General features: G+C 44.4%; 1 protein-coding gene across 2 annotated transcripts in view; it reads left to right on the forward strand.

The window, feature by feature from the left end:
* LOC143804701 (sulfotransferase 6B1-like) overlaps window positions 1-16,765 on the forward strand; it is a 93,890-nt gene extending 77,125 nt beyond the window's left edge. For both annotated transcript variants that reach the window (XM_077283061.1, XM_077283062.1), the window contains one exon: window positions 15,682-16,765. In XM_077283061.1, the coding sequence (XP_077139176.1) occupies window positions 15,682-15,812 (131 nt within the window). In that variant the 3' untranslated portion in view covers window positions 15,813-16,765. The remainder of the gene's footprint in view (window positions 1-15,681) is intronic.
* The last annotated feature ends 1,411 nt before the right edge of the window (window positions 16,766-18,176 follow it).

Genomic DNA, 18,176 nt, shown 5'->3' on the forward strand with positions numbered 1-18,176 from the left:
AAAGGCCCCTCATCTCTCCTTTGAGAAAGCCATCACGCGAAACGCGTGTCAGGGGTCATGGGAAGGTCATCTTATAGTCCTGACTTACTATGGGTGAGCATTGATTTTGGTACATTAACATGTGCTGATTTGACCTGCTGGTGCTCTGTTTAGTATGACACTTGTGGGATTACTGCATAATCATTAATCTTTGCACCTGGTTTTTATATTGTTTACATTGCAACACTTCCCTTGCTTTCCCAGGTCATACAGTGGACTTGTGACCTTCCCTTTGTGTACCTGTTTTTGTTTCCTCCTTTTTTCTTTTTTTCTTATATTTTTCTGAATTATGTTTTATGTGATTTTTGTATGTCTAATTATTTAATAAAAATTACTTTTTAATTATCTACTCTTTGGCGTTTTTTATACTCCTTTCTTTGGAATACTATAAATAAAATGTTAATTTTAAATCCTTTGTAGTGAATCCTTTGCAAGCAATGACTGTCTGTAGTCAGGAAACCATGGATGTCATGAAAAACCTAAACAATCCTCTGAAATTATTAAGTGTAACTCCCTTTACACCCTGAGGGGTTGCTCATAATCATATACTAAACTTATAATCTAACCATATTGGGTTTTATGGTTTTAATCACACATAATTTCACCTAGAGATTATGCTCACAAAGGTCGTGAGAAACATATTTACAGTGATATCAAATGAAATACTTTATTAAATAGATAAATATTTAGCCATCATGCAAGATCAGTTAAAATACACAAAGAAACAGCAAAAGGCGGCGCTGAGGCCCCACTATCCCAATTTAAATATCCTGTGGGAAATGAATGGTAGAGCATGCATCACTAACTATGTGAGCCATCTAATAGTGCAGAGTCCAAAAGAAATATTTGTAATACAATTGTTTAACAGATGGCATACTTATATGATGTCAGCAGTTGCCAGCCCGCAAAAACAATTTTAGCTAACATTCGTTACCCATATGCATGGCATATAGTAATGACTAGGGTTGAGCGAAACGGATCGTTCATTTTCATAAGTCGCCGACTTTTGGCAAAGTCGGCGTCTCATGAAACCGAGCCGATCCCTGTGCTTGTCGGCCATGCGGTACGCGACTTTCGCACCAAAGTCGCGTTTCAATGACGCTAAAAGCGCCATTTCTCAGCCAATGAAGGTGGACGCAGAGTGTGGGCAGCGTGATTACATAGTTCTCAGTCCCCACCATCTTAGAGAAGGGCATTGCAGTGATTGGCTTGCTTTCTGCGGCGTCACAGGGGCTATAAAGGGGCGTTCCCGCTGACCGCCATCTTACTGCTGCTGATCTGAGCGTAGGGAGAGGTTGCTGCCGCTTCTTCGGAAGCAGGGATAGTGATAGGCAGGGTACATAAAGCTACAAACCGCTTGTGCTGTAGCGATTTCCACTGTCCAACACCACCTTTTGATTGCAGGGACAGTGGAAGCTACATTTTTTTTTCCTCAGCGCTGTAGCTCATTGGGCTGCACTAGAAGGCTCCCTGACCCTGATAGCTGCGTTGCTGTGCCTGTGTGTACGCCGCTGTGCAAACCAACTGCTTTTTTCAAAGCACAAATCCTGTTTTTCCTTCTTTTCTGCACAGCTATCTTGTGTGTTTGTCCACACTTTTGTGTGCAGCAGTCCTTTTTATAGCTGCCTGCCATACTTTTCTGAGATAACTGCAGGGAGATAAATATTGGCAAGTCTGCCTCCGTGCCATTGCTGTGTGTGGTATCTGTCTCTTATTGTGTGGCACCGAAAACACTGTGTAATACTTGGCCATTTTTTTTTTTTTGGGGTACATTCTCCCTTTTCCAAAAAATAAATTAGTGGGAGATAAATATTGGCAAGTCTGCCTCCGTGCCATTGCTGTGTGTGGTATCTGTCTCTCATTGTGTGCCACCGAAAACACTGTGTAATACTTGGCCATTTTTTATTTTTTTTTGCTAAATTCTCCCTTTCCCCCAAAAAAATTAGTGGGAGATAAATATTGGCAAGTCTGCCTCCGTGCCATTGCTGTGTGTGGCATCTGTCTGTCATTGTGTGGCACCAAAAACACTGTGTAATACTTGGCCATTTTTTTTTTTTTGGGGGGTACATTCTCCCTTTTCCCCCAAAAAAATTAGTGGGAGATAAATATTGGCAAGTCTGCCTCCGTGCCATTGCTGTGTGTGGCATCTGTCTGTCATTGTGTGCCACCGAAAACACTGTGTAATACTTGGCCATTTTTTTTTTTTTTGGCTAAATTCTCCCTTTTCCCAAAAAAAAATTAGTGGGAGATAAATATTGGCAAGTCTGCCTCCGTGCCATTGCTGTGTGTGGCATCTGTCTGTCATTGTGTGGCACCAAAAACACTGTGTAATACTTGGCCATTTTTTTTTTGGGGGGGGGTACATTCTCCCTTTTCCCCAAAAAAAATTAGTGGGAGATAAATATTGGCAAGTCTGCCTCCGTGCCATTGCTGTGTGTGGTATCTGTCTCTCATTGTGTGGCACCGAAAACACTGTGTAATACTTGCCCATTTTTTTTTTTTTAGGGTAAATTCTCCCAGAAAAAAAAAAAAAATAGTGGGAGATTAAGATTGGCATTTCTGCTTGAGTGCTGGTCCTGTGTGTGCCATCTGTCTCAAATTATTGGGGCACAGAAAACCTAGTGTGTAACATTGGGCCTGATTTTCCTTTCAGTGTCAGGCACCTATAAAGGTATATATAAATCCTACAGAAGTTTGAGTTCACCTGATAAGTTGTTTTACAGTAACAAATAGCGTTACTTTGGTTACGTTTTGCAAACAATGAGGAAGTCTAGTGGAAGAGGTCGTGGCCGTGGGCGGTCATTGTCAGCTGGTAATGATGGTAGTGGTGGTGGAGCATCAGGTGGTCGTGGTAAAAGCAGTACAGCACCTAAGTCTCGAGTTGTTGAGCCAGGTTCGTTGTCTGGCTACACAAGGCCTCGAACGCTCTCTTTTCTGGGAGTAGGAAAACCACTTTTGAAGCCGGAGCAGGAGGAACAAGTATTGGCTTTCATTGCTGACTCTGCCTCTAACTCTTTCGCCTCCTCCTCGGAAAGTGCCAAATGTCAGAGCAGTGCATCGTCAGTGGATGCTCCCGGTCAGGAACAAGTCGCTTCCTTGTGTCCTTCACTAAAAACAACAGTGAAGGATGCGTCAGTCGACAGAACAGGTTACTCCATGGAGCTCTTTACACATACCGTTCCTGGGTTACACAGTGAAACAGTTAACAGGCTATGCCCATTAGAAGTTGAATCGGACATGGAGTGCACAGATGCACAGCCACAGCCAGATTACTATGCTGTTCCTTTGACTCAGACCAGAACATTGCCCTCGCAGTGTACTGAGGCAGAATCAAAACCAGCGGAGACTATGGTGCTCCGTCACGAACGCAATACCACCGGCTTACACGGTGACACAGACGAAGTTGCACACAACATAGAAGAGGAGGTCATAGATGACCCAGTTGTGGACCCCGATTGGCACCATTGGGGGAACAGGGTGCAGGCGGCAGTAGTTCTGAAGTGGAGGAGGAGCCGCAGCAGGCATCAACATCACAACAGGTTCCATCTACCGGGCCCGTATCTGGCCAAAAACGCGTGGCAAAACCTAAACCAGTTGGAGGACAGTGTGGCCATCCGGTTAAAGAAGCTCAGTCTGCAATGCCTGAAAAGGTATCCGATAGTAGAAAGAGTGCAGTCTGGCATTTTTTTAAACAACATCCAAATGATCAGCGCAAAGTCATCTGTCAAAAATGTTCAACTACCTTAAGCAGAGGTCAGAATCTTAAAAGTCTAAATACAAGTTGCATGCATAGACATTTATCCACCATGCATTTGCAAGCCTGGACTAACTACCAAACGTCCCTAAAGGTTGCAGCACCCTCGGCCAATGAAGCTAGTCAGCAACGCTACATCCCTTCCCTCCCTGTAAGCCGACCATTTCCCACACCACCTGCAGTATCTGTGCAGCTTTCGTCGCCAGGCCAAAGCAGTCAGGGAATCACCAGGTTAGTAGTAGGAAACACTGCATGTAGGGCACCGGCAAGAATACCATCTCCAACCCTCTCTCACTCACCCATGTCCACCGGCACCACCGCTAGTTCCACGATCTCCAGCTCTCCAGTCCAGCTCACCCTACATGAGACTCTTGTTAGGAAAAGGAAGTACTCATCCTCGCATCCGCGTACACAGGGTTTGAACGCCCACATTGCTAGACTAATCTCATTAGAGATGATGCCCTACCGGTTAGTTGAAAGCGAGGCTTTCAAAGCGCTGATGGACTACGCTGTACCACGCTACGAGCTACCCAGTCGGCACTTCTTTTCTAGAAAAGCCATCCCAGCCCCCCAACAGCATGTTACAGACCGCATCGTCCATGCACTCAGGCAGTCTGTGACTACAAAGGTGCACCTGACAACAGATGCATGGACCAGTAGGCATGGCCAGGGACGCTACATGTCCATCACGGCACACTGGGTGAATGTGGTGGATGCAGGCTCCACAGGGGACAGCAATATTGGGACAGTTCTGCCTAGCCCACGGTCAAGGAAAGAGTTGGCTGTAGGCGTTCGCCCCCTCCTCCTCCTCTTCCTCCTCCTCCTGCAGAAGTGAGAGCTCGTCCACAGACCGCAGTCGCACATCCACTCCATCCGCAGCTGCCACTGTTGCACACCAGGTGTGCCATTATGGGACAGCTAGTGGCAAGCGTCAGCAGGCTGTATTGGCAATGAATTGTTTGGGCGACAACAGACACACCGCGGAAGTTCTGTCCGAGTTCTTGCAGAAAGAAACTCAGTCATGGCTGGGCACTATACATCTTGAGGCAGGCAAGGTAGTGAGTGATAACGGAAGGAATTTCATGGCTGCCATAGCCCTTTCCCAACTGAAACACATTCCTTGCCTGGCTCACACCTTAAACCTGGTGGTGCAGTGCTTCCTGAAAAGTTATCCGGGGTTACCCGACCTGCTCCTCAAAGTGCGCAGACTTTGCTCGCATATCCGCCGTTCGCCTGTACACTCCAGCCGTATGCAGAACTATCAGCGTTCTTTGAACCTTCCTTAGCATCGCCTAATCATCGACGTTGCAACAAGGTGGAACTCCACACTGCACATGCTTCAGAGAGTGTGCGAACAGAGGTGTGCTGTTATGTATTTGTGGGAGGATACACGGGCAGGCAGTTGGATGGCAGACATGGAGTTGTCAGGTGTGCAGTGGTCGAAGCTACAAGACCTGTGTCAAGTCCTTCAGTGTTTTGAGGAATGCACACGGCTGGTTAGTGCAGACAACGCAATAATAAGCATGAGCATCCCCCTAATGCGTCTGCTGATGCAAATTTTGACGCACATAAAGGAGCAGGCGTCTGCAGCCGAGGAAGAGGAAAGCCTTGATGACAGTCAGCCATTGTCTGGTCAGGGCCGTGTAGAGGACGCGGTAGCGGGCGAAGAGGAGGAGGAGGACGAGGAGGATGATGGGGATGAGTACTTTTTTACTGAGGAAGCTTCTCCTGGGCCAACAGAACTTAGTGGCGTTGCAAGGCCGGGTTCTGTTTTTGTAAGGGAGACAAGTGACGTAGATTTGCCTGTAACTGCCCCTCAAACCAGCACAACCGCAGATTTGCCAACTGGAACTTTGGCCCACATGGCGGATTATGCCTTACGTATCCTCAAAAAGGACCCACGCATTATTAAAATGATGAGCGATGACGATTACTGGTTGGCCTGCATCCTTGACCCTCGCTATAAAGGCAAATTGCAAAATATTATGCCACATGAGAACCTCGAACAAATATTAGCAACCAAACAAGCTACTCTTGTAGACCGTTTGATTCAGGCATTCCCAGCACACAGCGCCGGTGATGGTTCTCACACGAGCTGCAGCGGGCTACAGGGCTGAGGTGTTAGAGGTGCACAGATCAGAAGTGGCGTTGGACAGAAGGGTTTTCTGACCAGGTTGTGGAGTGATTTCGCAATGACCGCAGACAGGACAGGTACTGCAGCATCTATTCAAAGTGACAGGAGACAACATTTGTCCAGTATGGTTACTAACTATTTTTCAGCCCTTATTGATGTTCTCCCTCAACCGTCATTCCCATTTGATTACTGGGCATCCAAATTAGACACCTGGCCTGAATTGGCAGAATATGCGTTGCAGGAGCTTGCTTGCCCAGCAGCTAGTGTGCTATCAGAAAGAGTATTCAGTGCTGCTGGTTCAATATTAACCGAAAAAAGGACTCGTCTGGCTACCCAAAATGTGGATGATCTCACCTTCATTAAAATGAACCACTCCTGGATTTCAAATTATTTTGCCCCACCTTTCCCGGCTGACACCTAGCTTTCCTATAAAAAGGTCTTGCTTGTGGACTGGTCTTACTGAGTGTTAAAATCTCTTAATTTGCAGCAGCTGTTTGACCAGCATACGACATGTTTACACCTCCCCCAATGGGAAAACTCCCCCCACGGGGCCGTTGTCTCACTCTCGACACTTGGCGCAAGCACCCGTTAGTTACAGTGCTGTTTGTCAGAAGAGGTGGGTGTGCTCGCTTTTGGTCGACGGCACTGCCACTGGGTCCCTCATAGTACAATGTAGTGTCTCTGGCGGTGGTGGTGCGCACCCAACGTCAGACACACCGTTGTAACATGAGGGGCCCTGGGGCGGTACCGCCGGCCACAAGAGAGTCCCCCCCCCCAGCTGAAACTGTGCTCTACCACGTGCCAAATTATCTTGTACAGCTCCACCAATGTTTAGTCTATGCGCTGACATCATTCAATGCCTGGCACTGACAATCAATACCAATTTGTTGACATCTATGATGATAGTTACAGTAGTCTGGGTCAGTGTCGTATATTGACACCAGTAAATACTAATTTACTGCCAAATTACTTTGTCATAAACTCTGCAGATGAGCCCACCCCTGTACCTAAGCATGCCACCCTTTTTTTTATTTATAGTTGTTTTGCGAGACATTAACATCTATTTATTTTTTGGGAGTACTAACTGTGTCAGACACTTCTTGCAATACTCCTCCACTGACCACAATGCTGCCTGCCTGTGTATCCATGTAACCGATTTTAAACTGCCATGCCTGCCTATTGTTTGTTATTTTAGGCCTTTGATAGCCTGTCTGCGGCCCCTACCTGCAATACTCCTCCACTGACCACAATGCTGCCTGCCTGTTTATCCATGTAACCGATTTTAAACTGCCATGCCTGCCTATTGTTTGTTATTTTAGGCCTTTGATAGCCTGTCTGCGGCCCCTACTTGCAATACTCCTCCACTGACCACAATGCTGCATGGAGTGCCTGCCTGTGTATCCATGTAACCGATTTAAAACTGCCATGCCTGCCTATTGTTTGTTATTTTAGGCCTTTGATAGCCTGTCTGCGGCCCCTACCTGCAATACTCCTCCACTGACCACAATGCTGCCTGCCTGTGTATCCATGTAACTGATTTAAAACTGCCATGCCTGCCTATTGTTTGTTATTTTAGGCCTTTGATAGCTTGTCTGCGGCCCCTACTTGCAATACTCCTCTACTTGCCACAATGCTGCCTGGAGTGCCTGCCTGTGTATCCATGTAACCGATTTAAAACTGCCATGCCTGCCTATTGTTTGTTATTTTAGGCCTTTGATAGCCTGTCTGCGGCCCCTACTTTCAATACTCCTCCACTGACCACAATGCTGCCTGGAGTGCCTGCCTGTGTATCCATGTAACCGATTTAAAACTGCCATGCCTGCCTATTGTTTGTTATTTTAGGCCTTTGATAGCCTGTCTGCGGCCCCTACCTGCAATACTCCTCCACTGACCACAATGCTGCCTGCCTGTGTATCCATGTAACCGATTTTAAACTGCCATGCCTGCCTATTGTTTGTTATTTTAGGCCTTTGATAGCCTGTCTGCGGCCCCTACTTGCAATACTCCTCCACTGACCACAATGCTGCCTGGAGTGCCTGCCTGTGTATCCATGTAACCGATTTAAAACTGCCATGCCTGCCTATTGTTTGTTATTTTAGGCCTTTGATAGCCTGTCTGCAGCCCCTACTTTCAATACTCCTCCACTGACCACAATGCTGCCTGGAGTGCCTGCCTGTGTATCCATGTAACCGATTTAAAACTGCCATGCCTGCCTATTGTTTGTTATTTTAGGCCTTTGATAGCCTGTCTGCGGCCCCTACCTGCAATACTCCTCCACTGACCACAATGCTGCCTGCCTGTGTATCCATGTAACCGATTTTAAACTGCCATGCCTGCCTATTGTTTGTTATTTTAGGCCTTTGATAGCCTGTCTGCGGCCCCTACTTGCAATACTCCTCCACTGACCACAATGCTGCCTGGAGTGCCTGCCTGTGTATCCATGTAACCGATTTTAAACTGCCATGCCTGCCTATTGTTTGTTATTTTAGGCCTTTGATAGCCTGTCTGCGGCCCCTACTTGCAATACTCCTCCACTGACCACAATGCTGCCTGCCTGTGTATCCATGTAACCGATTTAAAACTGCCATGCCTGCCTATTGTTTGTTATTTTAGGCCTTTGTTAGCCTGTCTGCGGCCCCTACTTGCAATACTCCTCCACTGACCACACCAATGCTGCCCGTGTACCCCTGGAACCTATTTAAAAGTTCATAGAGCCTAGTTATATATTTTATTTACTATTAATAAGGCCATGATGGACTACGCTGTACCCCACTACAAGCTAACCAGTCGACACTTCTTTTGCGAGAAAAGCCATCCCAACCCTCCACCAGCATGTAAAAGACCGCATTGTCCATGCACTCTGGCAATCTGTGAGTACAAAGGTGCACCTGACAACAGACGCATGGACCTGTAGGCATGGCCACGGAAGATTACGTGTCCATTAAGGCGCAATGGGTTAATGTGGTGGATGCATGGTCCACAGGGGACAGCCTACTAAGTCTGTCTGCAGTCCCTAATTCAAATTGTCCTCCACTGTCTAAATCGGAGCTTCCACCTTCTGGCTTTCGGCCTATAGTATCAGAAATTAAACTGCATTTGGCCTTCAACTTTGGTTACGGCCTACTAACGGTGTCTGCCCCTCCCTGGTGTTTGTCCTCAACTGAATAAAGCTGAGCTTCAACCTTCTGGCTCTCATTAAGTGCTGTGTTTTTAAAAATTGGTGGTTAGGGCCTACTAACGGTGTCTGCCCCTGCCTGGTGTTTGTCCTCAACTGAATAAAGCTGAGCTTCAACCTTCTGGCTCTCATTAAGTGCTGTGTTTTTAAAAATTGGTGGTTAGGGCCTACTAACGGTGTCCGCCCCTCCCTGGTGTTTGCCCTCAACTGAATAAAGCTGAGCTTCAGTCTTAGGCTTTTGGCCTAAAGTATCAGATATTAAACTGCATTTGGCCTATTAGTGTGTTTGGGCCCTTAAAACAGTGTCTGCTGCTCCTGGGTTTGCTACTCCACTGAACAAAGCAATGCCGCCTGTTTAGTCCTGTTACCAATTTTGAACTGCATGTAGCCTACTTTATTCTTTGGCCCTATATCTGTTTCCTCCTCATCCTGCCTATTGCCCAGCCACTGCTAGATGAGTCTGCTGGTACATTGACCTAGACCACTACATTCCCCTTGCACTCTACACAGCCAGAATCTGACCCTGCTGAAAGTAAGGTTCCCCTTCCCGCATGTTATACCACCTTACACAGGGACAAAGAGGAAGGTGCAGATGAAAGTGCAGGTTCCTTCATCAGGTGGGGGGGGCATACTCGTTGGCGACGTCACTGGCACAGGGGCCCTCAGAGTACGCAAAAGTGTCGCTGCTGGTGGGAGGCGCCCCCGCCGTGCAAACACACCGCTGTACTTTGAGGGGCCCTGTGCCAGTGCCAATGCGAACAAGTGTGCCCCCCTGCTTGCTCAGGATCACAGCACTCGCAACGTTGAAATACTTACCTCTCCCTGCTCCACCGCCGTGACATAGTCCACGATTCATGGGCCCACTAAAACCTTGAACCAGCCCTACCCCCCACAAATTTGCCAAATGACCCCCAAGTTCCATTGAACAACTATTATTATAAAGTTAATTAAGATTGACAAGCTTCAGAAACAAGAATGGATGTTTTTGGCATTAAAATGGGCACTGTAGGTGTTTTCCTGGCCTTCACTCACTGCCGACTATGCTTCCCCATTGACTTGCATTGGGTTTCGTGTTTCGGTCGATCCCAGACTTTTAGCGATAATCGGCCGACTGCACTCGACTCGACTCTGGACAAAGTCGGGTTTCACAAAACCCGACTCGATCTTAAAAAATGAAAGTCGCTCAACCCTAGTAATGACTCATCTATACACAGAATGCCAGTATAAGATATATTCCATCAGTGAGGTTAAATAAGAACATAGTAAGGCAAGATGATATGGATAATGTCACGGCTCTGTTTTTGGGTGTCCCGGGACCAGGGGCTCCTTCTCTGTCCCTAATGCTAGGGGCGCCCTAGCTCGCCCCGCTCCCCAGATTACATCTGATGGTGAAGACGCTGGGGCCACGTACCTTGCCTTAGCTCCTGAATCCGCTTCAGGGAAGAGGGGAGTAGCAGTGTACTGTAGTACACCAAACAGACTAACAAGGTAGTACGAAAAGGGGTAACGAAAAATACCAAATATACAAATATACTCATACATATAACAGAGGAATTCATCGGGGAGTGAAGGATGTGGTTAAACCAAAGTAGGAGAGGAAAGGGACATGTCACACACTGAAAACCTAGCAACAGTCACAGATAAATCTACCAAACGCCTTCTCTAATAATAATCAACATACTCCAGACACGCAGCATAAGCTGCTCTGACAATGAGTGCTAGCCAGGGACCAGTTTATATAGGAGATGGGAGTGGCTAACAGTGCCCAGCTGAGAGCCTGGGCACTGAGTGTTACTTCAGGAGCTCTCAACTGAAATTAACCCCTGCACTGCTAAAATAAATTTATATTGTTTGAAGTGCTTCTAATCAGTGCAGGAGTAGGAGAAATCAGACGCTGCAGTCTTCTGGCTCCTCTCTATTGCGGTAGACCCATGACAGATAAGCAATCTGTGTCATAACCATATATAATAGTTGTCAGAAACAATGAGTCGCACTGTTCCTCACTATGGGGATACCAAGGTAGCTATAGTCCTAACATATGCATCTCATCAGTAGTGTACATCTCAGTGCACCAATGCAAAAGAAAATTAGCACCATATACCTCAAGTCATGTTTCCTATGGGAAACTTGATAATGAAGTATGTATATGTTTAAAAAAGTATTACACCTGATATGACTTTAAATATATTTTTACGACCTTTTTGAGTATAATCTCTGGGTGAAATTATGTGTGATTAAATCCATTACAGACCATTATGGTGAGATGTATCTTGAATATGTTTTGGTAAACAGCGCTCATACCAAAACTTGTGTCATTATCCAAATATTTCTGGAACTAAATGTTTATATATGGTATTGTGACAAGTGAACAACCCATGGGCATGACAATAAGCGAAACTCGAATACAACAAAGAAGGAGGAAAGGGCATTTCAGTAATGATATTGAGACCATATTACATACTCCATATTAACCCCTTCATGACGGAACCCTTTTTCGTTTTTGAGTTTCTGTTTTTTGCTCCGCTTCTTCCCAGAGCCATAACTTTTTTATTTTTCCATCGATATGGCCATGTGAGGGCTTGTTTTTTGTGGGACGAGTTGTACTTTTGAATTACACCATTGGTTTTAACATATCGTGTACTGGAAAATGGTGAAATAAAATCCAAGTACAGTGAAATTTCAAAAAAAGTGCAATTCCACAACTGTTTTTGGATTTGTTTTTACCATGTTCACAAAATCCTTAAACTGACCTGTCATCATGATTCTCTAGGTCATTATGAGTTTACAGACACCAAACATGTTTAGGTTCTTTCTAAATTAAGTGGTGAAAAAAAATCCTAAATTTGTTAAAAAAAAAAAAAATTGGGTCATTTTCCGAGACCAGTAGTCTCCATTTTTCGTGATCTTGGGTTGGGTGAGGGCTTATTTTTTGTGTGCTGAGCTGACATTTTTAATGATACCATTTTCGTGTGGATACGATCTTTTGATCACCCATTATTGCATTAAAAAAAAAAACATAATTCTGGCATTTTTACTTTTTTTTTTCGCGACACTGATTACCGTTGAATTTTTATATATTTTTTTATTGATAAAAACATTTTTTTTTACTTTTGGCATGCTTCAATAGTCTCCATGGGAGACTAGAAGCTGCCATAACCCGATCGGCTCTGCTACAAACAGGTGATAATCAGATCACCTGTATGTAGCAGAATTGCTGACTTGCTATGAGCCCTGACCACCGGGCGGTGCTCATAGCAATCCGGCAGTGACAACCATAGAAGTCTGTTGGAGACCTCTGGTTGTCATGCCAACCCATCGGTGACCCGCGATCACGTGACTGGGTCACCGATGGGCAGGATTGACAGTGGCATTTTACGGGTTAACAGCCACGGGTGGATCTCGATTCCACCCGCGGCAGTTAGAGGCACATGTCATCTGTTCAAAACAGCTGGCATGTGCCAGGAAATATGTGGGCTCAGCGCCGGAGGACACATCAAAGGGGAGACACGAAATGTGCAGTACTATTATGGCGCATGTCTTGAAGGGGTTACAATCAAATAAGACCAAAATACCCACAACACTGACACCCAATAAAAATAATGATAATGACTGCATGACACCCACTATATTTTTCATGAAATGTGTCCAGCAATCTTAACTTGGTAACCAGAACCTGAAAAAAAGCATCACTGTGTAATAAGTAAAGATATGGCAGATAAGAATATTAGAGAAGCATCACAGATTACCAATAAAGTACAAATGCATAATGTATGGCATATATAAATGATGCAATGAAACAAAGTAGTATATAATATATAAATGATAATAATAATAGTAATAATAATAATAATAATGAGCAATATATAATACAGGTAATGCCTCAAAATAGCTAACCAATATACCATACTACTAAGATCTGGTCCATAATATGGGATCCAGAAACCTGAGATATATCATAGGGATAGGGATAACTATAGCAGGCGTCATACAATCATCGTCATTATTTTTTGTCGGTGTCAATGTTGTGGGTATTTCGTTGTTGTGTATTGTATTGTTATGTATGTTGTATGTTAGCTTGTTAGTATGTATGTATGTATGTTAATTTGTTAGTATGTATGTTAGTTTGTTAGTATGTATGTTAGTTTGTTTAATAATTTTAGCATAGTGTATATAGTATAGTACCAATAAGTTTTTTATATTTACAGACACGTGTGCTTATCGTTGCTGTAATGTCCTTTCCTCCTTTTTTTGAAGTGAGCAAACCATATGATAAACGTCACATAACATTTAAATTGCTAGGTTAAGAGCATGAAAACAGAGAAAAAAATGTGAATTCTGTCATTTGATTAAGATCTGTGAAGTGGTGATGATTCTCTCCACATGTTAATAATTTCACTCATTGTGCCATTATTATCGCCAACAGTTATCTCTGAACTTAAAGACCCGATTTTTGGACAATTAGTGAATACTGGACTAAACATGCATGGCCTCAGGCAATACAAGAGTATTGAGCAAGGACAGTCATGACTAGTTGGAATGTGGCCGATAGTATGGAAATGTAATACTTGCAGTCACATAACCGCCTTCTCCTAGTGTCGGCACTGTGAGGATTTACAAGTCTGCTGCAGTCAAATAAAGCGATGGCAGATGTGTACCCTGAGGCTGGACATCTCCTTTAAAGAAAACAACACCACTTCAAATATTAAATGAAATCTGCCACCAACTTTTTGCCACTTAATCTGAGAACAGCATAATGCACAGACAGAGACCCTGATTCTAGTGTTGTGTCACTTACTGGGCTGCTTGCTATAGTTTTGATAAAACATCTGTCTCATTATTAGGAGAACAACACTAGAGGATTAGTAAACCTGCTGCCCCGTAGTTCCCTATATTTATCAACGCTGTATAACCCAACCCATACTGCTGATTGTCAGCTTTCTGCCTATGCACAGAGTACACAGAAAGCTACCAATCAATACATAGCTCTGCATTCAGAGAACTGGTATATCTGCAGTCGACAACACAGTGATTTTATCAAAAGTACAGCAAACAGCCAAGTAAATGACACATCACTGGCATCACGATCTCTGCCCCCTACATCATGCTGCCCTCAGATGGGGTAGAAAGATTCCCTTTAAGTAAATAGCAAAATGATTTCCATTTTGATAATGTGTTCCAAAAAAATCCATGACATACAAATGTGGATATAACTATATTGCCTTGTTTATTAATTTATACCGTACATATTCCTATAACTATGGGGTTTCTGGGTAACATTGCCAACATTTTATGCCAGACTGGGCCTTTTTCTTACCATATTTTCTTAAGGAGCAATTGGTAGCTTTAAACATCATTTGACATAAAAAAACCGCATAAAAGCAGACAAAATGGAGTTACTGTATTTTTCGGACTATAAGACGCACCGTACCATAAGACGTACCTAGGTTTTAGAGGAGGAAATTAGGATGAAAAAATTGAAGCAAAAAATGTCATCAGTTCTGTGCTTAAAATGCCCTATCCTGGTAAATATGGTTCCTACATCCCCATCCTGGTATGCATGGCACCCTCATCCCTATCCTGGTACACATAGCCCCCTCATCCTTATCCTGGTATGCATGGCCCCTCTCATCCCCATCCTAGTGTCCATGGCCCCATCATCCCTATCCTGGCATGCATGGTGTCCTCATCCCCATCCTGATGTGTATGGGCCCTCTCATCCTTATCCTGGTATGCATGGCCCCCTCAGAAAAACATTAAAAAACCCAAACCATTACACAGCCATTACAGTTACCTTACTCCGCCCCCTCGCAGCGTCTTGTTCCGGTGCCAGCAGCTGCTTTATGCTTGTAAGCAGCACATGGCAGGGATGTCATGCGCTGCTTACAAGCTGAAGGAAATTAATATTCATTGCCCTCCTTGCCCATGGGCTCCGCTGCTGCCGCTCCCCCACCGCCCCACCACAGCCAGAGCTGGTAAATCCAGACTATAAGGCACACCTCCAATTTTCCTCTACATTTTTGGAGCAAAAACCTGGGTCTTATAGTCCAAAAATGCGGTATATGAGGAATATATGTAGTTGCATTGCTACACACATCCTTGTGGTGAAGATTGTATCTTTCTAGAAGGAAGAAGGCAATATTCACAGTTTACTACTAACTAATGTAATGTCTAGTCAAGAGAGGACCCAGACAGAAAAGGACTCCTGTACAAGCACAATACATGGGCCCTTTGCAGTCCAATAACTCATCATAATGCACAATTTCATCTGCTTTGGAGGTAGATATGGGCCCCCTTACCTCTTGGGCCCCTGAGCTGCTGCACAGGCTTCACCAATGGTATGTCCATCTCTGAGTCTAGTATTTCTAGTTCAGTGGTACTCTTGGGTTTCATAACAATCTGATAGAATTTGAAGAATGGGAATCTACAAATTGCTATAAATATCAGTCGTCAGAATACAAGCTGCCATTTTCTTATGACTAGTTATACTTTTACGCTTGCTATAATTCATTGTGTTGTCATTTCAGTCATACTTTTGTTTCTCACATTGAAGATAATATTTTGCACTTTTTATCTCAATAGGAGAGATTGGTGACTGGAAGAATTATTTTACTGAGGATCAGAGCAAAGTGGTGGATGCAATGTTTGAAAAATATCTTTCAGGAACGAAACTGGGAAAGATGCTGAACTATGAAAAGTATTGCAAGTGGTAGATACTTCAGAAGATCGAATAAAGTAACATCTAACTAGTCATAGTTGATCACTTCTTAGGATCTTTTAGCCAAAACCTAGGATAAAAACAATTAGCAAATACGCTAATGTGTAGGGGCACATTCACACTGTGACCATTAATAGATAAAACCTAGAATAAAAACCATGAGCAAAAACCCCGCAGTAAGTAATTAAATAAATAGTAATAGCAAATATTTTGCTTTAGCTCCTTGTACTTTGTAGACATAGGAGTGTCTACCTACCTTCTTGGGCTGGGCATCTTGTCTATATAGTTTTCCATAGGCAGGTGGGCAGCTGTTACATCTAGGTCTTGCTCTCCCCTCGCCTATTTTGAGGCCTGCTGGCACAAAGTAAGATGAAATACTAACATTAGGGACCATCCTGATTAAGTATACCTTGTCACTTTGGATGGCTTTCACACTTTTTTGACCAAATAGTGTAAACTAAGAAACGCTACTACTAGTACTACTAGTATTTATTTATTTACTGTTGGGTATTTGCTCATTGTTTTTAGCCTAGGTTTTGCCTATTAATTCGCCAGTGTGAATGTGTACCTACACATTGCACTTATGTCAACAGGTGTGTCAGACCATTTCTTTGGTTTTGCTTAGGGTGTTTTAGACAAAGCAATGCATGTCTTAGTTGAGTTTCCCCAATTTACATGGTTTACTTTTTAGAATGATCCTTAGGGACAGATGGCCATATTTCACAGTCTGCATATGAACTGTATATGGAGCCATGCCCTGACTGACCATGGGTCTCCTTATCGAACTTACATTGCAGGCAGTTTAGGCATTTTATACAGACCATGAATACGGCAATCTGAATCCAGGCTAAATCTAGTTAACTGAAATTTTAGGTCTCACGTCTTTACTGATATTAAATTCTCATATGAAACTATCATTTTGCTATTTAATCAGTCAATAAAAACTATTCAAATAATAAGAGTTTGGTGTAAATTTGTAAATCCTCTGGTAATAAAATGTCACAAATTAAAATTAAGGCTAAAACAAACAAACAAAAATACACAGATTCTGAATAATTTGATGATCTAGTAAGAACTTTACCATCTATGTGGGATACTGGTAATAAAATGACATCTGAGGCTAACTGGACAACTAGGGTGCCACAGTTGCACTGTAAGCCTGGCAGCTGTTAGCAAAGCTTCCATAGACAAGCTTAGCACAAGACACTCAGTTTACCAGATCACAGAGTTTCTGGATTTCACCCTTTCACTGCTGTATAGGGATCTGGGCTTACACAGGGACCCTTGGGCTGGGGCAATGGAGTCAGCAGATAATCGATGGAGCAAGTTGGAGGCAAGAAGGGTAGTCACACGGGGTTGAGACCAAGCAGTGACGTCAGAGACCTCTTGGTTTCCAGTGCTATGTCTATGACAATGACATCCAGTTATACATCACCTCCTGACATCACCCTCGTGTGGCACCCCTGAGGGTCCAGTCGCCACAGAGTACTGCACCTTATCCAGAGGTTTGGTATAGCACTCTCAGGTAAGGAGGGGGCACGGCACAGAACCCTACACCTGCATCCAACATTAGACACTTCAGTTAGGGCACCTGGGCGTACCCTAAGGGAGGAAGGACTCATCCCAGGCTGGATAAGAAAGGGTGTTGGAAGAGTGGATGGGGTAGGTAGAGGATGAGCTAATTAGGAGCGAAAGTGAGTTAGATTGTGAGAAGGGAGGAGCTGAGCAGAAGTGAGGATCTGCAGCTCCTGAAAAACAATAGAGAAGTGAGAGGGAGAAGCAGAAGGAAGCTCCCAGAAGGGGTCCTAGAGGCACGGGTAGTGAGAAGTCCACCCGTGGGGCTCGTATTCATGCTGACCAGAGTCAGGTGGAGGGAGCAGGTCGCAGGCAAGGGGACAAGACCCATTCTAGTGGAGAAACTAAGGACTCAGCTAAATAACCAGAGACTGTGGCTTTTGCAGGAAGCACAGTCACATCTGCACACATTCGCTGAAAAGGCAGCCATATAGGATCCAGAGGGACTTAGAGCTCGATGCCCGACAAGATCCGAGGCTGCTGGTTTGGAACACTGTGTGGCAGGCGCAGGGCAGGTGAGGCAAAGCCAGTGCAGAGAGACGTCCAGAGAAAGGAATATAGAAAGAGGGTTCTGGAAAGTGAATCCAAATTGCTTGAGAGCTGTCTGGGCCACAAATCTGAAGGACAGAGCACCCCAGCTGGGGAAACTAAGACTGTGAGTAAAGCATTGGAAACTGCACCATGCTGTGTCCTCACATTTATTTACTGCGCCATCCACCCTGCACCACTTACACCATCAGCATCACCATCATTTACAACCTAAGTGCCCTGGGACTAAAGCTCT

Source organism: Ranitomeya variabilis, chromosome 2 (genome assembly GCF_051348905.1).
Source record: "Ranitomeya variabilis isolate aRanVar5 chromosome 2, aRanVar5.hap1, whole genome shotgun sequence".
Classification (NCBI taxonomy): domain Eukaryota; kingdom Metazoa; phylum Chordata; class Amphibia; order Anura; family Dendrobatidae; genus Ranitomeya; species Ranitomeya variabilis.